We start from the raw sequence: 25,330 nt of genomic DNA on the forward strand, positions 1-25,330 counted from the left end.
CGCTAATAAACGTCTGAGTAACTTACTTTGCAAGATGCAAGAAAAGATCCCTATGGGTCGAAGTGTATCCGTAAGGGCCCCCGAAAATAATAAGATAAGATAAAAAAAAAAAAACTTTGCACTAATATGCCAGTACGAGCGAGACGTATAGAAAGTAAGTTACGCTCACGTTAGCAAATATGTCGGTGTCAAACTGGGGCCCATCTCTCGAACGATATTAGTCTAATATCATTAGTATGTTGTCATGGGAACCCATACGATTTGACAGTTCGTGGACTAATAATATTAGTCTAATACCGTTCGAGAAATAGGCCCCAGGTGGTAGCCGTAGGTATTTGAGTACAGACAGATGTAGTGCATAATTATTTACCTTCGTATTTTCACGGAAACTTACGAACGTGTCTTGCCATTTCAGTCAGTCTCGGCACAAAAAGTACTGACATTGACTAAACTAACATGATATATACGAACGTTTCCGAGAAAATACGTATCTGGGGCCCATTTCTCGAACGATATTAGACTAATATTATTTGTCCACGAACTGTCAAATCGTATGGGTTGCCATGACAACACACTAATAATATTAGACTAATGTCGTTTGAGAAATAGGCCCCTGTAGTCTACTTTGCTTACCGGATGGTAATGTTTAAGGAAGGAGTGCATCCTCTCCACCTCCTCTGAAGTTAGGGTCTTGAGAATAAACAGCCGGTCGTAGCTCTGATAGAACTTGGCTCCGGATTTCCCGGACGAATCGTCCGGAATCGGCTGTGACCTGCGAACAAAACGTAACGTCAAATTATATCTTAACCCTTTAGCGGGCAAGGCTCAAAAAAATCCTCAATTCAAGCCTCATCGCCAATCTACAGCACAAAAAATGTTGTACAAGAAAAAAATACAAAAAGATGATGTTATAGGGTGTTCTTTTTTGAGACCCTTTTGCCCTATAAAGGGTTAAATCACAACATCTTATAAAACAAAGTCCGCCGTGGCGTCTGTCTGTTTGTGTGTATCGAACTCGAAAACTACTGAACGGATTCTCATGCGGTTTTCACCTATCAATAGAGTGGTTCTCGAGGAAGGTTTAGGTGTATAATTTGTTAAGGTTTTGTGTGACCCGTGCGAAGCCGGGGCGGGTCGCTAGTATTAGTAGTCCTGAATTGCCATCTCAACCCAAACACAGCAAACCACTAAGATGGAAAGTGTAAAGTCGGCACATACCTTTATACCGGAGCGAACAAGGTGCTCAAAAATATCTGACAAACGAGGCGTGTTCAGTGATTATCGAGAACCTTGGCGCTCCATTAGGCTTACGTACCTACATATTTGATTGTAGGTATAGGTAAGTGCGAATGCGAATATACTTATGTATGGATGGTTTCGATGATGTTAAGGGGCCCACAGATTACCAGTTCGCCAGACGATATCAGCCTGTCAGTTGTTCTGAACTGTTACCTCTTACGTTTAACTGGCAGGCTGATATCGTCCGGCGAACTGGTAATCTGTGGGTCCCTTTATAGAGGTTGACGATGCAATGTAGGCATGGTTTTGTGTCCTAGATGTAGATTTAAGGTAAAACTCAAACACACATTTTATGCAAATGTATTGTTAAAAAGAAAATGCGATCTAAAAGTACAGAATGCAATACAATCACCAGAGATTTAGACTGGGATAAAACACCTTTCCTCTACTAGAGTCTGTGCGGCATGAGAATGTATTGAATCCCATTCGTTTCACGACTCTTCTCTTTCCGCGCAGGCTCTTAAGCCCCCTCCACACTCGTGCGCGATTCGATACGAGTGTGGAGGGGGCTTTACATTTTTGGTAGGTACATATGTGATATCATTAAAAATCTAAAGCCAATTATTTATATGCGTGAAATGAGGCGGTTAAAACCCGCGCGTTTCGGAGAGCCTAGGTCTCCTTTCTCAAAACATGTCGCGCGAGTGACTTAATAAAACAAGTGAGCTTAATAAAACTTAACCGTAAAATTATTCAATGTTAGTATGTCTCACAACAGTTTAAATTCGAATACGTATGTATTTAAACTACCGTCTTAATTTGAAAATTTAACCCATCTCTCACTTAGAAAAGGTCAAACACCACAACCACAACTGCAAAGCTTGGGTGTCTAGCCAAGATGCCAATCGCACATCGACAAACTAAAAGTAAAAATGTATGGAATGACAGTTGCTACGAAGTGTCGTGACATTACCATACATTATTTCTATTTTGAGTGACGTGTCTATCATCGATCGTCATCTTGGCTAGAACTTCTGACATCGTACGTAAAAGTTCAACGGTTAATTACACGCAGCCTTGACAATAGAATATTGTTACACGGCTGATACAATGTTGCTAACGAGCAATTTAAGATTTGCTGCAGCCGTGTTGCGTGATGTGAATCAATCAACCGGACTCAACCAGTCGTAGATAATTGAGAATAATCGTATTCTTTATAGGCTACATGAAAATATAAGCAACTCTGCTGGAAACCATGGCGAGAGCGGACTTCAGGGTGGTATTTCGGCGGTTCCGTGGAAACCTGGCGATTCCTACACAACAAAAAACTGTCTCGCCCAAATGATTTATAGCTTTTAAGATTTTTCTTATTGCTTATTGTATGTATAAAGGTGTAAGGTATGTGTAATTGTGTATACCTATAGTTAGTTACCTGAAAACATGATTTGGTTAAAAGAGCTCTAAATACGCACGGCTCAAATAATTGTTCCGCGAACAGTTTGGTGCGGAACGCGGAACACTAAAAAATTGCCACAATTTTTTGGGTACCAGAAACAAAACGGCATTAACGAAACCTTTCTAGTTTGGTAATATCTGTTTTCAATAAATAAACTATACAGGTTCACGGAAAAAATAAGAGATCAATTCACTTTTGTGCTTATCTTTGACCCAGGACAATTTTTTCACAAGTGTAAAAATACTTCACCGACAAGAGCATAGCTCTTAAATATTGATGATGAATATGATGATGTAAAAATATGGGGAGTATGGGGACACACATCAGTCTGAAAAATATGTCCCATAGCTCTTATGTCAGCGAATTAACACATTCAGTGCCGAAAACCGACTAGATCGGGTATTTTATGATTTCGTTCCCAGGCCGGACGACCCGATAGTCGGGATCGTGGTACTACAGCTTTATACGAGGAAATTTTTGTGGCCTGGCGCGGATGTCTTGTTTGGCTGGGTGGCAATGAATGAGTTAAGAACAATGGGACATATTTTTTAAGTTACATGCACCCATATTTTTTCACTCGACTGTACAAGTACGCGGGGACTTACGGGGATATCTTTGGCGGAAACATAGGTAAGTAAATAAAATGACAAGTGCATTTCAATATTTGCTCTGAGTCACGAGATAACGGCGCAGCAACTGATTTCAGACAAAGATATAGCCTGTATCTGTATAGTATCTTAGTCAACTATTTCCAGTCAGAACTTCAGAAGTTGCTAAGCGGGCGAGGTGTTCAAAATTACCTTGACTCTCGCTCTTATTCTCTTATCAATAAAGTCGCGTCAAGATCATTTTGAACACCTCGCCCGCTTAGCAACTTCTGCTGCTGACTGTCCCATCCAACAACGACGACCTTTATAACTCTGATGAGCACGTATATGGCTCGCATAACCGAACTTTGTTTTAGCCTCCTAGGCCCAAGGTCCTAACTATAGTACCTATTCAGTTCGATGTAAGTTAAACCATGTTCAATTGAAACAGAGTCGCTTTTGCTTTGTTTCGTTCAATTTTCAAACACCGCAAAATCAACTATTTCCTACGGGTTAGGTTCACTTTTCAGTGGCAAGTTTTGGATGATTCGTTTCTATGGTTGGGTATGGAGGTTAAATGGCCGATCACACTATGCACAAAAAGGTGCCTTGGTCGTTGTGTATCAATATTCAATATATCAAGAAACAATAAGTACTTACCTTTATTTCGGTAATGTATTTTCTAGCGAAACTATTACCAAAGCAATTTGCACCTTATTCTTTAAAGCACAAGTTCTATTTTACTGTAACGAAGTGCCTTATAACTTCCATATAGTGCCAAATGTGTCTGACAATATTGCTTGCAGTGCAATTGCGGTGTATATTGGGTGCTTAAATGGTCTCAATTTGTTACGGCAGGGTGCCAGAAAACATTATACAATACAGAGTGGCTATACCGCGAAAACCGAAATTCGCAAACTGCGGGGATCTTTCTCTTTTACTCCAATGCAGGCGTAATTAGAGTGACAGAGAAAAATGCCCGCAATTTGGGAAATTCCATTTTTACGGTTATAGCCCAGCATTTATTACTAACTAAAAAGAAAAAACTTTGAAACGAAAACGGTCAATCAGAATGCGGTCTTATCGCTCAGAAGCGATTTATACTCGAGTCTTAAGCCCACTGATTAACAGTCCGCCGGTCGGCATCGGCCTGTCAGTTAGAACAAAAAGTTGACAGGCCGATATCGTCCGGCGGACTGGTAATCAGTGGGCCCCTTAACAGCTCCGAACAACTGACAGGGAAATGGTCGAAGAGATAGTTGAGAGCTTGAAACCGATAACAATTTTTAGTATGTTATGGGGTCCCTACTCCCAATACCACGCATAGCCTGATGGCTTAAGGCATAGGACTGATGGTTTAATGGACAAAGGACAGGATAGGGAGACTTCCACACTTCAAAAAAACTCGTAGAAAACCAAAGTCACGTCTTCAGGTGATCTGTCAAGCGGTTAGACGGATGATACTGATTTCAGGGCCGTTTGATATACGCTGTGCCTTTATGGAGTTGTCATAGTGCCGAATGGGAAACTACCTACCTACGTACAGTAAGCTGCAGAGATAACTGACCCCCCTTGCATAGAAAACTTATAGTAGGTAAGTATGCACCTACATTAAAAGTACTAAAAAAATACTAAAAATGGGAATACATTTGGTCAATTTTGGTCCATTCTATTCCTGTAGATGACAAATAGGAATACACCACTTACCAGTTGCATTAATTAAATGTAGGCAACCGAGTTGTAGGCTGTTAATTAGGATATTTTAATTAAACATTGCCTTGTTCTTTTTTTCGATTAAAATCTCAATTAATAATTAAGACCTGTTAAACGGCAGCTATTAAACTTTTGGGTTGTAAGGAACGCTTGTAATAAATCGTACCAAAGGCATCAAATATTATAACTATTATATTATAAGTTTGAATTTGGTATGTACCTATACATTTATATTACAGATTTGATAATGTATCAAAACGTATTTTTTTTCCTCTATCGCACAGGAAACAATAAATACCTGTAGGTACAACTCAACATACTTATTTGTTTTGCGAAAACCTAAATGATATATGATTAAATCAACGCATTAAACGGCATGACTCAAGTAGCGATATGTTTGACATACTATTAATTAAGAGGCAGTGCGCCCTCTAGCTAGAGGATGTCTCGTTATGCAATAGAGTCTGTTCGGAAAGAGAAGAATCGTGGAATGTATGGGGCCCAATACATTCCACGGCCCTTCTCTTTCCGAACAGACTCTATACGTGACGCGGCGAATGATGAACCGTATGACAGTTCCTGTACCTCATTTGAATAATAATTGAAAAACTAGGTTATTAGGGTTCCGTACCCAAAGGGTAAAAACAGGGCCCTATTACTAAGACTCCGCTGTCCGTCCGTCTGTCTGTCACCAGTGTCACCAGGCTGTATCTCATGAAACGTGATAGCTAGGCAGTTGAAATTTTCTTAGATGATGATGTATTTCTGTTGCCGCTATAACAACAAATACTAAAAACAATATAAATATTTGAGTGGGGCTCCCATACAACAAACGTTTGCCGTTTTTTGCGTAATGGTACGGAACCCTTCGTGCGCGAGTGCGACTCGCACTTGGCCGGTTTTTTACCGTATTTTTATTAATTAATTGTTACATTGAAACATTCAAGATCATACATGATTATTATGACTTACCTGAACTAAAGGACCTGTTTGTTATGAGCAATAATCATCGTTTAAGAGGCCACAGCTCAAAGATTATTCGAGTTCCCAGTACAAGCAATCCTAGGAAGCACTTTCTATCGAACCGCGTCGTACGTGAGTGGAATAAGTTACCAGAAACAGTGATATGTGTTCCTTCAGTGAACTGTTTTAAAAACAGACTTGACAAACACTTAAAACAACAAAAAAATGAACATTAATCGTTAAAAAAACAAGTGCAGTGATATACACGCATCAGCTTTCAGCTGCTAGTGTATTAAACAATATAATAATAATATAATTTCTAAATAAACAAATGTGTGAAAAAACCAATAAATGTCTAGGAACTAAATTACACACTTGTGACAGATATTCAGGAGTCCAGTTACATCGTTTTTCCTAAGTGTTCAACTGTCAGAAACATAAGCGCTGGGAATATTAACCGAACGTCTGGACTGCCGCCTCACGAAATACTGGGTAGAGGTGGTGATAGGCAGGGCTAAATAACCCATTTTGCCCCGTGTTCCTCTCTGCACGCAGTAATATTAAGGTAGTAAATATTAGTATATGTTTTTATGTAAGTACTAACATAGGATGTAAGTTTCTCTGGTTAACTAACAAAAATATGGATCTCATGGTCTGAAATAAACAAATTTTATTTTTATTTTATTATTTTTATTTTATTATTAAGCCCAAACGGAACCAACTAGAAGTCACGGTCACAACGGTCATTGCCAATTAATGTTTTTGTTTTATACGTTCCATGTAGGTGTGTCGCATACGGTATTCAAAATTATTGTTTGTGTGTTAAAAACGAGTTATACTTTTATGGATGCCATAAAAAAACAATAGATACCTAAAGTGTCACTCTATGGGACTTGCTAACTATGTAAACAAACAGCCATATTTAAATTGTCTCTGAATGATGAATTGAATTTACTAGTGACTTTTGTCTACATAGTTAGCAAGTTCCATAGAATGACACTTTATACCTTAGGCCAGCGGTCGGCAACCGGCGGCCCGTGAACCTGTCACTTGCGGCCCGCGAGCCTCCCTGGCTATTTTGTATGCAATATTGACAAACGACAATGTCTGATAAAATCATAAATATTAACAAAGTGCGGCCCGCGTCTACTTTGTTAACTACTATGTGGCCCTTGGCTGCTAAAAGGTTGCCGACCGCTGCCTTAGGCGACTAGACAGAAAACGTATATCATTATATTTTTTATTACTTATCAAATATGTCATTCTCATGATATACTTAATTAAGGTGATCCGTGATAGTTGATTGGACTATCCAATAAAAAATGTGAATTGTCATTTGACAATGACAATTCGCCATATCGAGATCACCAAGTACCTACGCCATTGTTAGGTGTTAACCAAAGTGACATACAAGGTAAATTGTCATTGTCAGGTGACAAATTACATTTTGCGACATTTGACAACGACAATGCGCTGCGTATTTTAATGTCAACAAGTAAATATGGGCGTTGGGCGCCATTTTCAATTGTCAATTTTGTAAAGTATAGGTAATGTAGTTAACTTCTAGAGTTAGTTTTATTGTATTTGTTTAAATTGGTTTTGTTTTTTATGTACATGTTTGTTTTAGTTTGTAATATTTGTCATGTATTTTTTACAACTCTGTGTAATTTTCAAATCGTATTTATTGAAATAGTCACACTGAGACAATTCCTGGCACAACGCAACCAAACACCCAGTGTCATGGCTCTAATGACGTGTCAGTACAGCACACTACAATACGGTTAAATTAAAAAGAATGAAAAAAAATCGTACAGCAGCACTCCGCTGACCTCAGTCGTTTAATCGTCAGGCCCCGTTTCATAAAAGCCGTGGCATCGTGGAACAGGTTCGGTTCCGTACAGTCCCCTACGGCTGTGGGGGCTGTGGCCGATCTTCTGAGCTTGCTCATAACCTTCCTCTGCCGCGGACGGAGGTACGAATCTGGCTTTCTAAACCTAAAGGAGCGGGATGGGTTGGGGAAAATAAAAATGTTGAAATAAAAATTAGCGCACACGTGAGGCCGTGAGCAGATATAGTAAACTCGCTTTGCAGTTTCACAAATGGTTCAAATGTATACCCTGTTCTCGTACGTTAAGGTCTACAATTGAAGCTCCAAATGTAGTCCCTGCATTTAAATTCAGCGCGACGAAATATATCTTTTCGTCGCGTGCGTTTTCTTGCGAACCAATTATATTTAATATCTGAGTAAATCATAAACCAATTTTTATTAATACTCAAAAAAGAGAACCGTAAAATTATTCAATGTTAGCATGTCTCACAACAGTTTAAATTCGATCAAAAAAGAGACTTTGATCTAGCAATTGTGCTGTAAATGCACACTCAAAATAACTACGGTCAAAATAACTCTGCACCGATTTCGCAAGTGTCAGTGTAGGAGCGCCATTATGAACGTCAAATTCGTATAAAAATATGACGTTTATAGTGGAACTGCCAGACTTTGGCAATGCATAGTAGGCTGAGGTCTACGTAGGTCATATTTAGTCGCAACAAAACGCACTTCATCTTTATAATATAACGAATTAAGCGGACGCCCAAATCAGAACAAGCATCAAGCCAAATATAGATAATAGATAATACAGGTATTCTATCGTGAAGGGATTTGGACGCATGTCAAAGTATCTATGTGTTTTTAGAAGGTTATCTAAAAATATATCAACTTTAGATAGATTCGTTTCGCGTATTATAATATGAGCGTGAAGATGACTCATATACATGCGCGGTCTTTTAATATTGTCTCCTACAAACAGCAACACTCTTAACTTACTGGACTGGACCTTATGCCTTATGTAATAAGGTTTACATGGTGTCAATTAACAGTGTGGGCGATTAGTGTTGAGTCACTCACTCGTGAGGCACCTCATTTGTACCACTCATTTTGTTAATTTGTCGCAGTACTTCGTACCTCAAAAATGTCTTACTTCACTCCTCTCTTCATTTCACTCATTTACTCGCGCGCATCACAAACACCTCTTGCCACACAAATCATTCACACACTTCAAATTTCAAAAAACTCTTAGCCGTTCAAAGCTTTCTCCTAAGAGTTCTATTCTTAACCTCCAGAATTGCACTCCAATTAAATATTACTATTTATTTATTTATAAAGGAAGTGATGAATACATAAATATGTATATACATTAAAAAAAATTGTCGCTGTTGGAATTAATGGAATAGTCGAGGCTGAAAATATGCTAGTACCTCACCTCATTTGAAGTAAGACATTGCAACACCTCATTTTAGAAAATGAGGTACTCATACATACTCATTTTAAATTGATGTCCTACCCATCACTATGGGCGATGGTCTTCCAGACAGAAATGATACGACTCTTATGGGTTTGTTTGGTAGTCGCATACTGACTTGACAATTGACAATTGTTACCTGACATTGACAATTGCCTCTACATTTCTCTTACTCAACGAAATCGAACCGTAGGCCACAGTAAAACAATTTCAAATTAGAAATCATCCAATATAATGATTTTTTATGATCTTATTCATAACGTCATTTCGAAACGTTTTTATCAAAAGGGCTGTATGGAAAATTGTCACTGTCAAGGGACAAATTAATAATTAGGGCCTTGACAGATGACGATACTGAAACTTGAGCGAAGATTCTCGTTGCACAAGTCAAAAGTCTAGACATCGATATTGGCAGAATCCACCTTGCTAAATTTAGCGAGGAGTAAAAGCCATTATAGGGGAAAAAAAAGATGGCGATTTTATCTTCTTATTTTTTAACGTGTTTCAAAGATGCGCTTTATTCTTTTTCGAGTGTCCGGTTAATTCGCTCCACAAGTCCATTATGAGAGGGGCAATAAAGACTAACGGCGTTATTCATAAACGAGGAGTGTCTTTTCAAAAGGGTTTATTTTTTCTGGGAATCTATTTCTAAATTGGACCTTAAGTTTTCTTGAGCAAGGTTCTCTCTAGAAGTACCGCTAAGAAAAAAATAAACCCTTTTGAAAAGACACTCCTCAAACGTCTGCTAAGTTAATCAGTTGATGATCGTCGTTTGTCCCTATCTGTCGTTATGCCATAGAGAGGGACAAACGACGATCATCAGCTGATTAACTTAGCAGACGTTTATGAATAAGTGAGTAAATCTAGACTTACCTCGTGAGCGACTCTTTGTAGTCAAGGTCATCAATACCGAACCTTTCCCGAAGGTTCCTGAACACTAGTGGACAGTATTCCTTCACTTTGAAATGAGATGGCATGTTCTCTCTGCAAGAAAAAGATAACGTCAACAAGAATATAATTAATAAGTTTTTGGCAAAAATATCATTTTTGGTACAAGCTTTTATCGCTGACTGTACTTTTCTTTCCGCAGACATCTAATACACATTGAGACAATTCTAAAAACCCCAAACACAAATCGGTTGCGTTGTTTTCTCACATATTCACATAGTTTCTATGGCCACCTCCTGTCTCCATCATCAGATCAACTCCATTGTACCATAACATTGCATTGTCACCCGACTTACACACGTATGCAAATCTTCAGCTTCATTGGAAACCGGGAAATAGGTCCAAACATACATATGTAGTTACATACGAGGGGTGTTCAAAATATTCTCGGTATGAGAATGAAAACAAACAAGTACGAAAAGTTTGATATTTTTATTTTTCAATATACTCCCCCCCTATGTTCATACACTTAAAAGATCGATCAATTATTTTTTTTAATCCTGCATAAAAATATTTTTTATCTTTGGTGTAAAAATGCTCCTCCACTGCCGCCTTCAATGCTTCATCATCGGAAAATTTATTTCCACGCAGATCCTTTTTAAGATTGGGGAACAAAAAGAAGTCGCTGGGGGCTAAGTCCGGACTATACGGTGGGTGAGTAACAGTTTCAAACCCACATTCAACAATAGCTGCCTTGGCAATATGAGCAGTATGGACGGGGGCGTTGTCATGCAGAAGCATAACACCTTTGGTTAACTTTCCTCGCCTCTTTTCTTTGATTGCATCCTTTAATTGACGTAGAATGTTAGCGTAGTACTGTCCTGTGATATTTACACCTTTTTCTTTATAATCGATCAGTAATACTCCTTCACAATCCCAAAATATCGTGGCCATGACCTTGCCAGCTGAAGGGATGACCTTGAACTTCTTGGGATGAGCTGAACCCTTAATGTGCCACTGCATGGACTCTTGTTTACTCTCTGGGTCATAATGATGAACCCAGGTTTCATCTCCAGTAACTATTCTTTGCAGCACCTCATCAGGATTTTCACCGCACAGGTCAATAAAATCGGAACAACAAGCTACACGCATGTCTTTTTGAAGCCGAGTCAGCATTCGCGGAACCCATCTTGCACTTACTTTTGACATATTAAGATGGTCATGGATAATATCATGTACGGTACCAATAGAGAGATTGGTTACTTGTGCTATAGATTTTACCTTCACTCGACCATCTTCCAATATAAGTTTTTCCACTTTATCAATATTTTCTTGTGAAGTAGCTACTACAGGCCGGCCAGGTCTAGGGTCGTCTTCAACACTCTCCCTTCCACGTTTAAACTAGCTTGACCACTTTTGAATGGTAGATAAAGAAGGAGCAGACTCACGGTAAACACAATCCATTTCCTCTTTTATGGTTTTTTGATTTTTACCCTGTTTTGTCAAGAATTTTATCACGCATCGATGTTCTAATTTAGTTAACATTGTCAATTCCCACATGATGTTCATGTTTGTTCAGCAATTGCAGAAAAACAAAAGAACATCTCGCTTCGAATTATACTTTTTTTTAATGTCAATGAATAAACCTTAGCGGCCAGTAACGAAAGAAATTTTAGAAGAGGTTGTAAGATATCAATACCGAGAATATTTTGAACGCCCCTCGTAGGGGTACATACAATGCAAGTTAAGTAAAATCTTGTAAAAGAACACTTAAGTTCAATGTGGATAAGAATGGCTGCGACATATATACTTACTTGTTAAACAAGTGATTGTCGACTTTGAGCTTGGAGTAAGCTCTGAAGTCATCTGGCAGCAGCATGACCGGTATCGACACATGGCTCAGTTCATTTATCTGAAAAGAATTCATCTTATTAGTTGTTACACACCTTTAACAACCACTCTGAAGCCCCGTCTCCATATCGCGCGGCAAACCATCGAACATTGGCTCGCGCGGCAGCCGCGCGCAATGGATACCGGGCTGCCGCGCGAGCCAACTCGATGCGCCCGGTATCCATTGCGCGCGGCTGCCGCGCGAGCCATTGTTCGATGGTTTGCCGCGCGATATGGAGACGGGGCTTAACATAAGTCATCATCTTATGTCAGGACACGAAAAAACATTTTTCTTAACTATGAAAAAAAAACTTTTGAAATGTTCAATTTGAGCTTTTTTGATATTTAGCAATATGACGGACGTACAGAGTCGCACCATAAGTGTTGCTTTTGTACCTTTTTGGTACGAAACCCTAAAATAGTCATTTGGCATAGTATAGTCATGGTTGTTGATTTGGAAAACGCCCATGATGAGTATTTTATATCTCAGCATTTTATCATCTCAGCATTGTCCTGGGATTTTTCCCAAGGCATTAATGAGCCTGGGGTCCTCTTGGCAATCTAATCATAAGAACTGGCAAAGGCACTAGTTTTTACGAACACTTCGTACGTTATGTTCACTGCCAGCTGAACATCCAACCCAACCCAGAGGAGAAAGCATTAAGGAATGACGAAAGAGAGAAAGAACCTTATTAATCTTATTACCCATAGGAGTGGGAGCACTATAGTCAATTTTATTATCAAATTTAAGCAGGGTTCGAAAGGATAATTTCAATGATAGTTATGTTGATAATTATTGCGAAAGTATGGTGATTTTTATGCCTGATAATTATTGTCAGGATATTTATCGGATTTAAAAAATTAAATTCAAAGTTATCATTACAAGAAGTAAAAAATTAAGTATTCTACGGGATATTAGATTCTGATAAATTCGAACTGGATATTTAATTGGATTCTTATTTGAAAATTGCAGAATATGGCCTTTTTAGACGGTTATAGTTGCAATCATGTTGATAATAAGATAGAGGGCTTCTCACACAATCATGTTGTGTCGTCTATGTGATACACGCTTGGTCTTGTGCATGCAATAAACACAACAACAATATGCCCGCTTTTTAATTATTTTTTTAATATGTTTAAAAATAAAATATGTATTGGAAATCTGGGAATTTAGAATTTAAACAAGCAATAGACAACTCGCTGGAAATTCCCAAGTTAAACACAATGTGTGTTATATAGTGGTCAAGTGGTGTTACAATTATACTCCATTTTTTACTAAAAATAATAGTAGTGTTACTATAATACCTCTTATATACATTTGGCTACATAAACAAATTTTATTCTTCTTGTTCGTGTAAACAGATTAAACTTCAAAACTAAATTTTTGTCTGCCAATGCTTTGCCACTTCTAGCCCTCGGGGTGTAGCTCTCGGGAGATCTTCCTCAGTGCACATAGTTGAACACAGATTAATTCCCCATCTCAGATTATCTTTTGACCGACCAACTCCCATCCTAAGTCTGTCTTTTTGCTAAGATTCCCCTGGAGGTAAAGTTGGCGAGTTTGACGGTCTCTCTCTCTCTCTCTCTCTCTTTAGCCCTTTTCTACCCTTCGGGTGTAGGCCTCCTTCATTCTTCTCCATTCGTCACGGTTCTGTGCAACCTGGAGCCATCTCATCCCCGCAGCCCTTTTGATGTCGTCTTCCCAACGCATATTGGGTCTACTTGGAGGACGTTCTTCTCCCCATGGTCGCCACACGAGTATTCTTTTACTCGAGTTTGACGGTATGTATGCTAATGTATAACAGGGCTGTTAAGACCTAGCTGTTTTCAGTCTTTCTGTAGATTTTCAGTCTTTCAGATTCTAGGATATGTGCATAAAATCTAAGCACAGAGGTTGTTAATATCTAATCACTTTGCAAATCATGATATACAAATTGTTAATGGCAAAGTTTTAGCAAACAGCCAATAAAACTTTGGCAACTTCAGAATGACCCTGTCGCCGGTTATAACGCATGTTATCTCTATTTATAGAGCCCTAAATGCTACGATAACAGTGCGACAAAAACACGGGAGATATTGATCAAGTGCCAGGTGACCACCAGTTAGCATTCACCTCTAGCAAGGCGCCAGCCATCAATACGATTAGTAAACAGTTCGGAACCACAACAATCCGGTACCGAAGGAAATGACATAATGCTGTTGCGAGATGCCTCTACATAATCGCCACAAATCCTATTAGGCGTACGTTGCCGTATTCCAATTAAGTTGTAAATATCCTCCACTCAGGTACTCACCGTGTGGTTCACGCCCCACATAAACACCGATAGAAGGGGCTCATTTGCACGAAACAATTTGACTTTTTGATGTTTCACACGAATGTGTTTCTTTTTCAACTTGCTCAATCCAGTGCTTGGAACGGACATTTTGGATTTGTTTACACTAAATACGGTCAGATACTTGAGCTTTTTTTGACACGGCCCTGGCTAAACCATTTTCAATTGACGGGAAGGATGTCGAAATATGAATGAAGGTGATTAATTTGGAAATTAATTACAGAAATACGACACCCATCAATAAAGAGCAAACGGCTTTTTGACAGAAGGACGACGGCGGGTGATAAAAAAAGTAATCATAGACAAAAACATAGGTCCTCAAAATAAAGTACCGCTCGCCAGTGACAATAGTTTTTACGTTGATTATAATGGCTCCTCTACACGATGGGCCAGCGCCGACCACTCCAAGGGACGCATTTATGCGTTAGAGGGAGCAAGTGATATTGCTATCTCATTCTACCGCATGGCTGCGTCCCTTGGAGTGGCCGGCGCTGGCCCATCGTGTAGAGGAGCCATAAAAATTGTTGATTTATCATATAGCTGGTCAAGCAAATCTTATCAGTAAAAAAAAAGCAAAAATCAAATGTTCTATGGGACGATATCCCTTCGCGCCTACATTTTGCATTTTCCAAATTTGCCGCCTTTTTCTACTGTCAAGATCTGGTTGACCAAGTATAGTTAGCTTATAGTTTGCCTACCACTATTATAATATCTATGTGTCCGAACAGACTCTATGTGTGTGTGTAAACTGTAAACCACACGAAATAAATATTATTGAATTTGAATTAAGCCTCCTCCAGACTGTGTGCGTAAATCGCGGCGCGAAACCTCGAGCGCGATTTCCGCAAACAGCGAAATCAGCAAAAATAGCGAAGCGATTCGCGCACGAGTGTGGAGGAGGCTTTAAATAAAAACAAGATTTCGCATAATCTCGCACCCAACGCTCGCACCGCTTTGCATGGTGGAAAGGGAATTTCCGAACGAAAGTTAAATGTCAAAAATATTGACAGTGACAGTAGATAATCGAATCGAAGTGTCATTTGACGCCTTCCCTTTCCCTTGACGAGTTTCACGACGGATTTTGGTTCGAATTTGGAAATTAATTACAGAAATCGTCATTAAAAAAATATTCCATAATTTTCTCGTTCTACCTTCTAAAGTATTATGTGCTAAGTGGTCAATTAGAGTCACAAAATGGTGATACCCAGCCCGTTCGTCTATTGGGCGCAAACAGAGAAAGAGGTTTCCTTAAAGATCGACTTGAAAAATGTTGTAAAACCCGATGTGAATGTTTTGGAAAGCAAGATTAAGTTCTCCGCCGACGGCATAGGTGCTCATGGCAAAACACTTTACGAGTTTAGTTTAGACTTGTTCTCTCCCATAAAATCGGTTAGTACCAAGTTAGTACTGTCTATGACACTACTCAGCGGTAGCGATGTTTCGTGCCGGTATTTTTATAAACACAGTTTAACGCACTTGTCTTGATCTTTGCTACGCCGCAGACCCAGGCGGTTTTCTGTGTGCTAAGCACTGTCTGAAGCTTTCACTAAATTGAGAAAAAAAATTTAAAAAGTTACTTTAAAAATAATCTCAAACCTAATGTTTTTTTCTAGATTGAATCTGACAGCGAGTACCCAACGACGGTGCGCATATTCGACAACCGCGTGGAAGTGATTCTGGTGAAGGAGAAACCATCATGGTGGCCCCGTCTGACAGCACAACCACAAAAGCCGGCTTGGGTGAAGGTAACACAGTTTTAAAAGTTTAACTAGCAAGGCCTACTTTTCAAAATTTGCCAGTTAGTAATTTGAACCTTGTAAATTGTATAGTAAATTGAGACAAATTTCATTGGTTCATTCAGACTGTGCAAGTGTTATTTACAATGATCGGAATAGGTAGTGCCATTTGGGGTCAATGACCTCAAACATTGTACTTAACATGGATAAGACTCGGGATTCCAAGACTCTTATTTTTTCACGAAAATATTTCTTGGCATGTCTTTAATAGGCTACATGACTAATTTTCATTTATGGTATCAATCGATCGGGTTTGTTTTTAGGATCAAACGTCTATATGGTAGTGGTACCCATTGCATTAAAGCAACACAAAAGTCAGAAATTATAGTCAAAGTCCGACAGTCGCACTTCACTCGCGAAACGCCCCTCACAAAAGGATAAGTGAACGTGACGTCAAGGTCATTGAGATCCCATCTTGAAGTACGGACAAAACAAGAAAATTGCGTTTTTGTCCGTGAAATATTGCGTTTATGTATATAAAGTCTATTTTTTTATTCGGTAGACTAAAATGACATTTCATAGTATGAAATGACACATGATGTTCATACTATGAAATGTCATTTTAGTCTACCAAATAAACTTTTATCGTTTTTGGAAGAAAAAACTTAAATTTTGAAACTTTCAGGTCCTGTATTTTTGTAACATTTCCGTATTTTATTTTGCTCATTTGCTATCTATTTTACTAGATTTTGTTACAAAATTCAACATTTGTCATCATCCCTATTGAAGTAGGTAATATGAAAACCCGGGGTAAAAAGGTATATCCATACTAAGCTTACGCACCGAAGTCCCGTGAAATGGCACTACCAATTCCGATCACTGGTTATTTACCTACCTATATGTCATAATTTTATAGTGAATATATTGTCGCCTAGTTCCCACATTAAAAGCTTAGATATCAGCCTGTCAGTTGTTCGGAACTGTCAACTTTTTTATTTATTTATTTAGAAATTTAAATCAGGCAACAAGGCCCATATTATATTTTTTGTTCTAACTGACAGGCTGATGTGGTCCGGCGGACTGATAATCAGTGGGCCCCTTTATATTAGTAGAATTTTAAAGGTCCTTAAAAATGCATAACAAATTAGCACTTGCATGCCGCTTTGAAAAACTTTACTGACACCCCGGCCATTGCTTCGCAGTTATGATTCACCTTGAGCAAATAATATATTATTTGTATTTGTTTTGTATGCATAATTCCAGTTTTAAGTGTAATATTCACTTAGGGTTCTTGCTTACTGATTTTGAAATTACAATGTTGTAACATTTGTCATTACGATTTTAAACATCTTATTCGAAGTATATTGTGACCCTAGTGAAAAAACCGGCCAAGTGCGAGTCGGACTCGCGCAAGGATTTGATCAGACAATTGAATCAGATTGGCAAAAAATTGTTCCCGTCTGGATAGGCCTTAAGGTACAAGTCTCGGGCAGCGCAGTTGTAAAAGGGCGTAAGTTCCACGTAACACTTATGCCCTTTTACACCCAAGCTGCATGAGACTTGTACCCTTTTTCACTAGGGCCACAGTATACTCCTGTTTGTAAACATCATAATCGACTACCATGAAAACGGACAAAAATGCACTCCCACCATCTTGGATGCGATAATGGACATAATTTTCCTCAAGAATCCTCACCCCTGAAAACCTTGAAAACGGTTACAAGAATTGCCTAACGGGCTTGAGAATTAACACTAATGAGAAATTACGGTAGCTGGTAGCCACCGCGGTGCACAAAAGAAACAATGCCTTTTGTTTAACAGCTTATGGTTTGAGGCAAAAAAACATTTCAGATAATTCATACTATACATGACCATGACAGAACCCTCGTGGCACAAATCTTCTCGCACTAAGTACATCATTTATTAATTACTGTAAATGTAAACTCAATACTGAAATATTGTAATACGAAATCAGACTTATATTTTATGCAAAAGGTGCTACACGTGCTTTTCAAGATTTAATAAATTTTAACCACAAGGTCTTTTATGACTAATAAAAGACGATAAGTAAATATAAAGTTTTCATTGATTTGTGCAGTGATATTTTAGGCAACATGTCTTACAGTTTACCTTTACATTATGTAAGTTTCTAATTGCTATTTCTATGACGGGGCGGCCTCCTAGCCTAGTCGGTAGTGACCTAGCCTTCGACCACACCTCGGTCACTGGCGATCAAATGTATGAAACAAACGCGTTCCTACGCACACAGCGTAAGCTCGTGTAGGTGAACGCGTACCATGCTCGTGTGAGTGACATAAGCCATTGTAGGGTAACTGTGAGGTAACCGAGAGCGGGTGGGCGGCACTTTCAACGGGAGGCAGAGAGTGTCCATACTGTACGCTAGTACTCTTTATTATACTGTGCTTCGACGTAGGAGGCCTGGGTTCGAATCCTGGTAACATCATTATTGAACTTACTTGGAAATTGTCGTTTAATATGCCGCTAACGACCTTTTTTCATATTACAGTCGTCAGTCACCACACAGGATTGTTACGCTATTTAGAGTTTAGAGTCCTAGCTAAATTGGTTGTTTCATACTTACGCTATGGAATGTCCAATTAACAGAATTAACTAGAACTAAATGGTGTAGCAATCACGGAGCGTGATTGCACCACCTACTTAAACTGAATTTAAAAATGAGAAGGTTGTTTATATTTTGGTCAGTTAAAGTTTGTTTTTTATTTTGGTTTACAAGAAGTTAAATTTTGGGATGTGACATCCAATCCAACAAAATTATTCGTGGTGGGTAACAATAACGATCGAAAAGTTTCTGTGTAATGTTTTGACGGTAGTCACATAAAACCGATAGATAGGTAGGATAGGTTCGTCAGATTGCTTCAGATTGCCGAAGGGCAAACTGTCCAGAAATAGAAGCCCCGCATTGCGGGGTTCCGTCGACTCAGGGAATGAGACAATGATTTTCACGTTTCACGATATGCCTAGGAATTTCATATATTACGATCGCTGGATGGACATTGGACGTTATGTCTCTGACTAGTTCGAATCACGTTCGAATCGTGTAAGATTTTCCCATTATATTTATTTATTACATCGGCTTACATTACGAGTATTTACATTTAAATATATTCCCCTACTGACCTAACGTTTGTTGTCGAAATTTTACTTGCAACGATTACATCCATTGTTATCGAACAACGACATTACTTTATGTTAATTTCACACAAATCTAGAAATACTTAATTACTAACTTATTACGAATATTCAAAACATTTTTTACACACTGGAGTCGCATGGAACAGTCATTGACACAACTTTTTGACCGTAGGATGTCATTCATTATTTAAAAATATCATCCAAATCAAAATATAGATTTTGCAAGCGACTGTCTAGATATACCTAGAGTGAATCAATTACATACCTAAAGGCTTTTGTTACCTCTTAATCTATATATGTAAAGAATCTATTTATATAAACTGCCCTTAAAAATGTCACTTGTTAGAATTCAATTAAGCTTAAAGGGTATAGCCGGGTAAGCATGGCCAAACTGCCCTTAGCGTAAAAAACAATTTCCTTTTACTGGATTATTAACCTATGTATATGTAGTGCTTTCACCAAATATTAAGCCTCAAATGCTTCAGATTTAAAAAAAAAAATGCAAAAAAAGAAAAATCATTTTTATTTTATTACAGCCAAAGTACTAATCCGATTTCTTTGTAATTTGGGTATGTTGTATATACAATTAAGGTCGCTTTCTGAAAAAAATAATATTGAATTATCTCTTAAAATAATAGTAAAAAATTGAGATGAAAATTTTCAGAAAAATAAAAAAAATACGTGCGAAATAGCGACAGTTACCAAATTTACTTATTTTATGTAGAATTTAATAATGTTTAACATATATTTTTTTCAAAAATTAAAATCGGGATTAACAGTGTGAAAAACTCGAATTTGTAACATCCCATAATACTCTCTCTTCATACAAAGCAAAGCTAAGCTAAGTAGTCAAACGAATGAAGTATATTGTGAACGCAGTCTTTACGAATTTGAATTTAGAATGTGACGTATTTTATTCATCAAAGGAACAGACATTTTTCAATCGTTAACGCTCTGTATAAAATTCGTGCCTATTTTCCTGTTCCCGCGCTTTTTTTAGGGTTCCGTAGCCAAATGGCGAAAAACGGAACCCTTATAGATTCGTCATGTCTGTCTGTCTGTCCGTCTGTCTGTCCATCCGTATGTCACAGCCACTTTTCTCCGAAACTATAAGAACTATACTGTTGAAACTTGGTAAGTAGATGTATTCTGTGAACCGCATTAAGATTTTCACACAAAAATAGAAAAAAAAACAATAAATTTTTGGGGTTCCCCATACTTCGAACTGAAACTCAAAAATTTTTTTTTTCATCAAACCCATACGTGTGGAGTATCTATAGATAGGTCTTCAAAAATGATATTGAGGTTTCTAATATCATTTTTTTCTAAACTGAATAGTTTGCGCGAGAGACACTTCCAAAGTGGTAAAATGTGTGTCCCCCCCCCCTGTAACTTCTAAAATAAGAGAATGATAAAACTAAAAAAAATATATGATGTACATTACCATGTAAACTTCCACCGAAAATTGGTTTGAACGAGATCTAGTAAGTAGTTTTTTTTTTATACGTCATAAATCGCCTAAATACGGAACCCTTCATGGGCGAGTCCGACTCGCACTTGGCCGCTTTTTAAATCTCTGAATGCCGTTCGCCCTAGCCGTATACAGCCACGGAGTTTAAGGTCCGCGCTCAGCGAAATAAGTCGCGTTCTAAATTCAAATTGCGTTGGGAATATAACTTTCTAGTATAACGTACAAGTTATTTTGTATGAAGAGAAGGTATTATGGGATGTTACAAATTCGAGTTTTTAACACTGTTAATCCCGATTTTAATTTTTGAAAAAAATATATGTTAAACATTATTAAATTCTACATGAAATATGTAAATTTGATAACTGTCGCTATCTCGCATGTATTTTTTTTATTTTTCTGAAAATTTTCATCTAAATTTTTTACTATTATTTTAAGAGATAATTCAGTATTATTTTTTTCAGAAAGCGACCTTAATTGTATATACAACATACCCAAATTACAAAGAAATCGGATTAGTACTTTGGCTGTAATAAAATAAAAATGATTTTTCTTTTTTTGCATTTTTTTTTAAATCTGAAGCATTTGAGGCTTAATATTTGGTGAAAGCACTACATATACATAGGTTAATAATCCAGTAAAAGGAAATTGTTTTTTTCACTAAGGGCAGTTTGGCCATGCTTACCCGGCTATACCCTTTAGCATTCTGTAAAACCGGTGACAAAGCAATATGAGTCGCTTAACTTCAAACGCGGATAAATTACGGTATCGATATCAACCCACGAAAGGAATCGAAACATACTTGTATTTTGACAAACACTTAATTGCAGATAAACTTCGACCTTTGGACCACAGAGGATGGATTGGACAGTGAGGAAGAGACCCGGGACGTCATGAAGGACTACCCCGGGATGTATGATAAGCTGCAAAAAGAGGAATTTGGCTATAGGAAAGGTAAGCACTATTTTTCGACTGACATCTACGGTTTCCAATTTGCGAAATTTCGTATAGTAACATAAGTTACCTTTCTTCCCTGTAAAATTTTCCTGAATTTTCCGGGATTTTTTCAGCTTTTTGTAAACTTTCCGCGACTAGCACATATGTAGTTTCAACTTCTAAATTCTAGAACGTCAATAACAATAGTGTTTGTTGTATTTTCAAGCTTATTTACACGACATTAAGTTCAAACTTCAACATTTATTTAGCAAATAGGCCACAAGGGCACTTTTACACGTCAACATTGAATTTACATACAAGCAAAAAAATAATAATAATACATCAACATTACAACATACAATTATAAAATACAACTGCAACTACCAAATCAAACTAACGTAATACAATTACTTAGAAATGTATAAGGTCTCTTAATGTCGAATTACATAAAAAAAAATATAATAATAATATTAAAATAAAAACAAAACAGATACATGGAAAAAAATCTAAACTTATTTAGAGGTGTAAATGTCTCTAAGTGTCAGAACTAAAAGATAACATAGTTTATCAAATTATCCTTAGAGATGTATAGGGTCTCCAAGAGTCAGAACCCTGTATGATTAACACATTCATTAAGAGAAAAGAAACATACGAGAACCGAATGTCCCATGTTTGTTAATAGTAATATTATATTTCAGAAGACTACAAGAAAGTTTACCTCATCCTCTACAACCTGTTCCAATTCGTGGGCTTCTCCTACGTACTAGCGGTCATGACGGTCCGCTACATGAAGCTAGAGGGACTCTCAATCGCCGACACTTACGAGCATGTGGGGCCCGCCATGAAGTTCCTACAACTCATGCAGTACCTAGAAGTCATGCATCCCATGTTCGGATATACTAAGGTACTGTGGAATTGTCATAGGCTTTTGACTAGTAAATACTCACATTACAAGCGGGATGCCACAAGGAGGTGTATTAGGTCCGCTACTCTTCCTGTTCCAATACGTCGTCTTATCGTATATTGTCGACCGACACTGTTGATTGCAATTTTGATTTAAGACCTATTAGCCTAATCTCGGTGTTACTCTCATTCTTTCCCTGGTGATGAAGACTGGAGGTAAGTATCTGTAAGAATTCTGCAGTCAAGGCAAATTAGGTTCGTTAAAAGTATCTGAAAAGGACTGCGGTCAATTTTACTTATAACGTACTTATATCGTTTTTTTTTAACTTAATTTAAAAGCAACAACGTTGATTCCAGGGAGGCGTTTTAGTCCCCTTCCTCCAAGTGAGTGGCCGCGCCATGGTCCTGTTCGCCATGATCGAAGCAGAGCCTCGCATGCAGACGAAACCCGTCGTTTTCTACCTGTTCATAGTATGGAGTCTTATAGAGGTTGTCAGGTAAGCTTACACAACACCAGGGTTTCAGGGAACTGTTAGAGGCGTTTGATAAGCAAAACCTTACATTATATGCGGGATCCTACAAGGAGCTGTGTTAGGCTCGTTTGTTTAATTTCTTAGCAGCACGACAAAGCTAAAACGCCACTTTATAAAGACTTTAAAAACTTAAACTTAATAACAAAACTTCCGTGATATACACGGATATATTAAATATATTAAAACGGATCACTTACGTAGTTTAAGTCGAAGATTGCGAAGATGTTTCGCTCCACACCGACCCTCAAGCAAATCTGCTTTGGTCTGCCAATGTGTGTTCCAGTTGAAGCTCCTCATTATGGAGCGAAACGTGAGCAATCTTCACGACCCGTTTTAATATAATTTTAATTTCACTTATCAATTATTTTTTTCCGTTTTAACACGTCTCTTCAGCGCGTCATTTTTAATCATTTTCATCAATCTTCCAGGTATCCATACTACATCACCCAACTCTACAAAAAAGAGATATACATCCTCACCTGGCTCCGATACACCATGTGGATCCCTCTCTACCCCATAGGGGTCGTTTGCGAAGCCATTGTGCTCATCAGAAACATACCTTACTTCGAGGAAACTCAAAAATTCACCATATCTTTACCCAACGCTTGGAACTTTGCTTTCCATATGCCAACTGCCTTAAGAGTATATTTGTTACTGCTCATGTGTCCTGGCTTATACTTCGTTATGAGCCATATGCATAAGCTAAGAACCGTCAAGCTGAAACCTAAAGTAGTTATTAAGAAGACTAAATAGTATAACGCCTTAGGTAAGGCCGCGTCAGATTTGGTGAAATTGTGCACTGTACTTTGGATAGCACATATTACAGGTATGGACTTTGTCTTTACTAAAATAACGGCGGCATTTTATCGTGATGTTTGTCAAATTTTGGGTGTTGATGATAAATGCAATTTAAGTAAGTAAAATTAGTATCCGAGATATTAAAATGTCAGATTGGTCAGACAAACCGGGCCAATAGGGAATATTACGCGAAACTCTGCGTAGGGGGCGCCACTACCACAATCTGAGGGTCTACCGCGAAACAAGAAAATCAAAATTTCGTTTTCTAACCTCTCTATCACTCTCGCATATTCGAGCGATTAAGAGGCAGATAACTAAATTTAGATTTTCGCGTTTCCCGGTAGGCCCTTTGTAAACAAACCGCCTTGATGCATCAATGTCATATTGTATTATCTTTGAAAACTTGTCAAAAACATTTTAAGGCACAGTATGTATAAGTTACTCTATATTTTACGATAGGCGCTAGTGCTGCACTCAGGCGGCAGAACATTGCAGTAATACCCCCTAACGTAAACAAGAATAAGAGAAAGTTGACATTTAACTGACTGTTCCGGATCCTTCGTGTATTAAAATAAGGTCCATTTCATAATCCTTGAAAATAAAATTACTATAGTGTGTCAAAGGTCTGTTTGATTTCAAACATAGACAGAGAGAATCATACTATCTTTGTCTAGCACTAGTACTAGCACCCAAAAGAAAAGGATGAGTATAGTTTTTTTTGTTCCTATTTACTGACAAGATTTGGTTGACCCAGTATATTTCGGTTGCGTCGTTCGAAATACAATCGACTGATTCGATACAAAATTGATCGATCAATTGGTATTAAAATCAATTTTTAATTTAAATACAAAAATTTCATCTTAAATCTTGACACAAAATCTTTGTACTTGTGTGGTATGTGAAAATCGGCGTTAAATAGGAAATTTGTACTTTGTATTACTAATGGTCGTATTTATAAAAATACATACACGTTAGAATTGTTTATTTTGAGGTCTATAAAATGATCCTGGGAAGAATTTCACTTACCCAAAACGCAATATTTAGTTAGTAGCAGAATAGTAGGTACAACTATTTTATTATATCTATAATAAAATGACAACATATTACATATGTTATCTACAACATAGATAAATATGATTCTATCGTTGAACACTTCTTATTATGATACCAAACATTTTGTTAATAGATGGTTACTGTGTTCAATTTCAGGTTCAATGAATATTGTTTTTTTAGGGTTCCGTACCCAAAGGGTAAAAACGGGACCCTATTACTAAGACGTCCGTCCGTCCGTCTGTCACCAGGCTGTATCTCACGAACCGTGATAGCTAGACAGTTGAAATTTTCACAGATGATGTATTTCTGTTGCCGCTATAACAACAAATACTAAAAACAGAATAAAATAAAGATTTAAGTG

General features: G+C 37.8%; 2 protein-coding genes across 3 annotated transcripts in view; one reads left to right on the forward strand and one right to left on the reverse strand.

Annotated features, from left to right (window-relative positions):
- Positions 1-14,725, reverse strand: part of LOC134656360 (phosphatidylinositol 5-phosphate 4-kinase type-2 alpha) — a 29,340-nt gene extending 14,615 nt beyond the window's left edge. Inside the window, exons 1-4 of the mRNA XM_063511878.1 lie at positions 14,330-14,725; positions 11,960-12,057; positions 10,131-10,241; positions 634-772 (exon numbers count right to left, since the gene is read on the reverse strand). Of these exons, the coding sequence (XP_063367948.1) occupies positions 634-772; positions 10,131-10,241; positions 11,960-12,057; positions 14,330-14,458 (477 nt within the window). The 5' untranslated portion in view covers positions 14,459-14,725. The remainder of the gene's footprint in view (positions 1-633; positions 773-10,130; positions 10,242-11,959; positions 12,058-14,329) is intronic.
- Positions 14,726-15,529: 804 nt separating this feature from the next.
- On the forward strand, positions 15,530-24,044 carry LOC134656330 (very-long-chain (3R)-3-hydroxyacyl-CoA dehydratase). Of its 2 annotated transcripts, none has more exons than XM_063511843.1 (6): positions 15,530-15,757; positions 15,982-16,113; positions 21,577-21,700; positions 22,381-22,586; positions 22,943-23,082; positions 23,547-24,044. In XM_063511843.1, exons 1-6 carry the CDS (start codon positions 15,563-15,565, stop codon positions 23,869-23,871), a joined length of 1,122 nt encoding a protein of 373 aa, XP_063367913.1. In that variant the 5' UTR covers positions 15,530-15,562; the 3' UTR covers positions 23,872-24,044. The 2 variants fall into 2 exon arrangements, with proteins under 2 accessions (XP_063367913.1, XP_063367914.1); XM_063511844.1 differs by having other exon boundaries at positions 22,384-22,586.
- The last annotated feature ends 1,286 nt before the right edge of the window (positions 24,045-25,330 follow it).

This window comes from Cydia amplana, chromosome 18 (assembly GCF_948474715.1).
Source record: "Cydia amplana chromosome 18, ilCydAmpl1.1, whole genome shotgun sequence".
Taxonomy (NCBI): Eukaryota; Metazoa; Arthropoda; class Insecta; order Lepidoptera; family Tortricidae; genus Cydia; species Cydia amplana.

Excerpts from the sequence above, each read along its gene's own strand:
- LOC134656330 (XM_063511843.1), top strand. The coding sequence starts at position 15,563 with ATGGTGATACCCAGCCCGTTCGTCTATTGGGCGCAAACAGAGAAAGAG. Across the intron at positions 16,114-21,576 it reads AAAAGCCGGCTTGGGTGAAG|ATAAACTTCGACCTTTGGAC; the intron begins GTAACACAGTTT and ends ACTTAATTGCAG. Across the intron at positions 23,083-23,546 it reads AGTCTTATAGAGGTTGTCAG|GTATCCATACTACATCACCC; the intron begins GTAAGCTTACAC and ends TCAATCTTCCAG.